At 38.5% G+C, this 4,117-nt stretch overlaps 1 protein-coding gene across 1 annotated transcript; it reads right to left on the reverse strand.

The window, feature by feature from the left end:
• Positions 1-1,819: 1,819 nt before the first annotated feature.
• On the reverse strand, positions 1,820-3,610 carry LOC120191435. The gene is made up of 6 exons (XM_039194382.1): positions 3,397-3,610; positions 3,259-3,312; positions 3,044-3,175; positions 2,852-2,960; positions 2,551-2,754; positions 1,820-2,462 (listed from the first exon to the last, which is right to left on the reverse strand). The coding sequence occupies exons 1-6, from the start codon at positions 3,540-3,542 to the stop codon at positions 1,854-1,856; spliced, it is 1,254 nt and encodes a 417-aa protein (XP_039050313.1). The 5' UTR covers positions 3,543-3,610; the 3' UTR covers positions 1,820-1,853.
• Between the last annotated feature and the right edge of the window lie 507 nt (positions 3,611-4,117).

Consider the following 4,117-nt stretch of genomic DNA (forward strand, 5'->3'; position numbering starts at 1 on the left):
CTCCTTGGTTTTATCATGCTGCAGTCCTTTTTTCATTCTGATTCCAACATATGGATGGCTCATAAAAGTTGCGCAGATGCCGATTATGTACATAGCTTCCTAATTTATCCATGCTGCATTTGAGAAACAGACAGAACATTGTCGATTTCCATTGTACTATGTACATCGTGTCATCATTTATCACTAACTTTCAAGAATTGATCCGTCAATCCTATCCTGTTCTTATGAGTGGTTCAATATACCAGTCTAATATATTCCTTTCTGCAAATTTGAACAAGTTTACCTGGTTTTAGGATCCAAGTTGAATATGTAACATCTGAAATATATGAATTCAACTAATTATGGACTGTGACATGACCAATGTTGCAATATATTAGGTTAACCTTTGTTTTCTCTTCTTCCTGTTCAAAGTTTTGACATTATGAACTCAAGATCAGTAGTCCACAAGTTGTTCGCTGCAAATATCACCTAGCCATGGCCTTAGTTTTAGTTGCTGGGGAGGCAAATGCGTTATTTTATTTGCTCTCATTAGCCTTATTCATTTTTATCTTGGGGCCACCATCGATTACAGAAATCGATCTGCGATAAAAGGTAACTTCATAATACAGTTGCTCCAGATTTTCCAGGGCTTTAGTACCCCGCAGAACAGCAAAAAGAAAACTACATAACTGATAGCTGACAGGCCAGAGAACATCTAACTTCTTAGAAGCCACAACTGTTGTTTACAAGTAACACCTCTGAAATATTCTGATCTTCACTCTTACATTTTTCCATACTTAACACTGCAAACTTCAAGAAGCAAGTATTGTAGCTGATTGTTCATATTTTCTGCAAACTAAGAAAAGGTCTGAACATGAGCATAACATTCAAATGTCAACCAACATAACAGAAGCCTCGAGTACAGTGAATTAATAAAATATAAGTACAGTTCTCACAGTCAACTTGTCTCCATTCTATATGATTGCCAAGCATCTCAACTACAGCCCTTTACTCAAAAGGAGGAGAACATGTATTTCAAGGAGAAAAAGCTTTCCATTTTATCACACATATAGAGTGGAGCTTTAGGAGGGTTGCCGTCAAAAACTATAAAAACGTAGTATGCAAGTAGCGGAGGCAATCTCTGAAAGTTTTTCTCGACTCAAAATAATGGTGTTTTAGACTAATGTTACTATCTTGCCTGCTAACAAAAATGACCCCTTTGCCCAAATGGCATGCGTGACAACATAAATCACAACTCATTTTCTTAAGTAATGACCCAAAATATTGAAAAAAGCTAAGGGGTTGGGGACCATCCACTGTGTCTGGTGGGAGGAGGGGGCCAGACACCAAATGTCATAAACAACTCAATTAAGCACCGTCATTCTTCATCTTCAATTTGATATTTATAGGGGACCATTGCAGGAAGGGACAATGATTAGACCATCGTGGCTGAACCCCACCCTTGCCCTTATCGACAGCAGTTGCCTTCGGCAATTGGCATAACCCATATAATATCTGTCTTGATTATGAAAGCACAAAAAAAAAAAAACACTACAATCAAATGCTATAGTTTGGCAATTATATTAAGTCCTAAGCTCGTATTTTAAAAACTAAAAGCACTATTTTGTTCTGTTTAAGTTCTTTCATATCACCAGTCACCTCCTTGCTTTCCATTCTCTCACTTTTTCTTAATCAGTATAATCAACCAGCTCATTACGTTTTATTAAATAACTCTAATATTTTATAGACACGACCATAGGAAAGTGATGCAGAAACAACTACATGAACAAAAAGGAGAAAAATCGTATCATTTCGATAATAAAATATTTGATTATCCTAATTAGTCAAGCTTCAGAGTTCAAACTATGTTCTTGTCAGTCTTTGAGAGGCCCAAATCCCAGTTGTATTACAGCATCTTCTTGTAGCACTAAATTAGCTTTTACAGGTCTTGGCTTCTCCTGATCAGCAGCTTCCAATTGACTTAAAGGTTCTGTTTTTGACTCGGCTATGGGAATTTCACCTACTGAGCCTCCATTATCATCCTTCCCTCTCTGGTTTGTAGTGTTGGGGTGGTTGATGAGAGTTATTTCAGGAGGTTCAATGGCATTATAAGATGGGATGACAGAAGGCAACTTGGATAACAAAGCTCCAAGACTGCAAGACACGGTAGGAACAAGGGGTGGAATTGACCAAAAGGGTGGTCCTATAATTCCATTTTGAGGGCTGTTCCAACCTAAGTTGATTGATTTGATCGGAGAATCCTCTGGTCTTTCATCGACAAATCTTTTCATTCCACCTAACCGGCGTTTGTCATCATGACAGATTGATGTTTCGTGATTTTCCGACAACAGGTTTTTCGGTTTGAGGGCGTATGGATGTTGAATTGGTAAGTATGGTCTTTGAATGGCAAAGACGCCAGGTATGCTCTGGAGATAGCTGAATTTCCTCTGTATGCTGATCACCAGATTAAGATCTTCCACCATCTGAAAAATCCCATCATTCATTGACACACTTAAAGCCAAAATGTATATATATTCAACAGAAAAACAAAAGAAGGAAAAAGAGAGAGACCTTGTCCAATGAACCTAGTTGAATAATCCCTTCTCTGACAGAAATTATGGCAATTGTCTGTATATCAACAGAAACTTTAATGAGCTTTTGAATGGGGCTATTGCCGGCGGCCCTTACAGTTAAAATTCTCTTTTCACATAGTTTACTTGGTGTATTACCAACCTGAATGCCTGGATTGAACTGAGATTCCCACGCCCTAGGTTGCTGCTTAAAGGAATTAAAAAAAAAAACTAGAGAAATGTTCATTCACTTACGTGAATCCCGTTGAGGATGAAATAAACAACTAGACATGTTATCTTACAGGCTCAATAGACAAATTCCAGGAGGAGATGAATTTAGGATCATTATCATTTGGGGTTTCTTTATACACCCATTTGTGACTGTTATCTGCTGCAATTTTCCCTACTAACCTGTAATCAAGGTGCCATTAACTTCACCGTGCAGCCTTTCAATTTTCTGTAAGGAATTTAACTATAGTTAAAGGAATTCTCACCCTTCTCCATAATTATAAACTTCATGAGACAATTTGAAGAATATATCAGCTCCAAACCTTCCCTTTACATAGCCACTTCCAGCACGTTCACATTCATGGAAATCACAAAACCCATCTTCCCAGACAAGCATCCTATAACACAAAGTCATTCAGGAGCTTAAAATGGAACAAAAACCAGACATGCACGTGCCTCAAGAAAAAAATAACTAAATTACCAGTTCTTTTTGTTTCCTTTGGAACGATCAAGTGCACTCCCTTCATAATCCCACCTGCAAGAGAGCAATTTGACCCAGTGAACGTTAGAACAATGGCCTTTGACATTTACTAGTAAGCTTTCCTTTTAGTTTTCTTACTTAAGTGGCGGATAATTACGAGGCAGTATCCTCCAAAATACAGCATAAACCCACTTTGAAGAAGGAGAAGAAGAATCCGAATATGAACACAAGCTCCGTAGCGTGTGCTGCAGGAGACAGTTAAGCATTGGAAGTCCAGCTTCCATTGTCACTCACAGAAGAAGGCAAGAGAGAGTGAGAGATAAAGTAGAGTTGGCACCCGAGAAAGAGTCCTAGTTAAAGTCGCACATATAAAAAGCAACAGTAAGAAAAGAATAGCCACATTTCCATACGCTGGACAAGTCAGTGTGAAAGCAACACGCTCCAAAGGAAAAATCTCTGACGGAGGGACCAGGTCATTTATGGTTTGATTTAATACTTTAAACGTAAGAAAATGGAGAGGTTTAAAACCCCAAAACAAGATTGTTGGGCGAGTTTGATACACTCTCCCTGCTAAAGGGTAAGGACTTGGAAATGAGTTTTCTAGAGCAGACAGGTTCCCCACGGAAGCTTCTTTAATTTTGTGTCTTTCCTTGAGAAGAGCGGAACGGACAAATGTGAAACAGGTTCAAACAGTTGGTTTTAATAATTCTGTTTGATTAGGGTACGATAATGTGAGATCTTTGGCGGGATTATTATCTCACCATGCAAACTCTAGTAATTTGCAATTCACAATAATATGACAACTGGGGTCATCCTTCTTTAGTGCCCAAAGGGCCAGACAGACAGTCACAGAAAAAGG

The sequence above is a fragment of the Hibiscus syriacus genome, unplaced genomic scaffold, assembly GCF_006381635.1.
Source record: "Hibiscus syriacus cultivar Baekdansim isolate YM2019G1 unplaced genomic scaffold, ASM638163v2 tig00116968_pilon, whole genome shotgun sequence".
NCBI classification, from domain to species: domain Eukaryota; kingdom Viridiplantae; phylum Streptophyta; class Magnoliopsida; order Malvales; family Malvaceae; genus Hibiscus; species Hibiscus syriacus.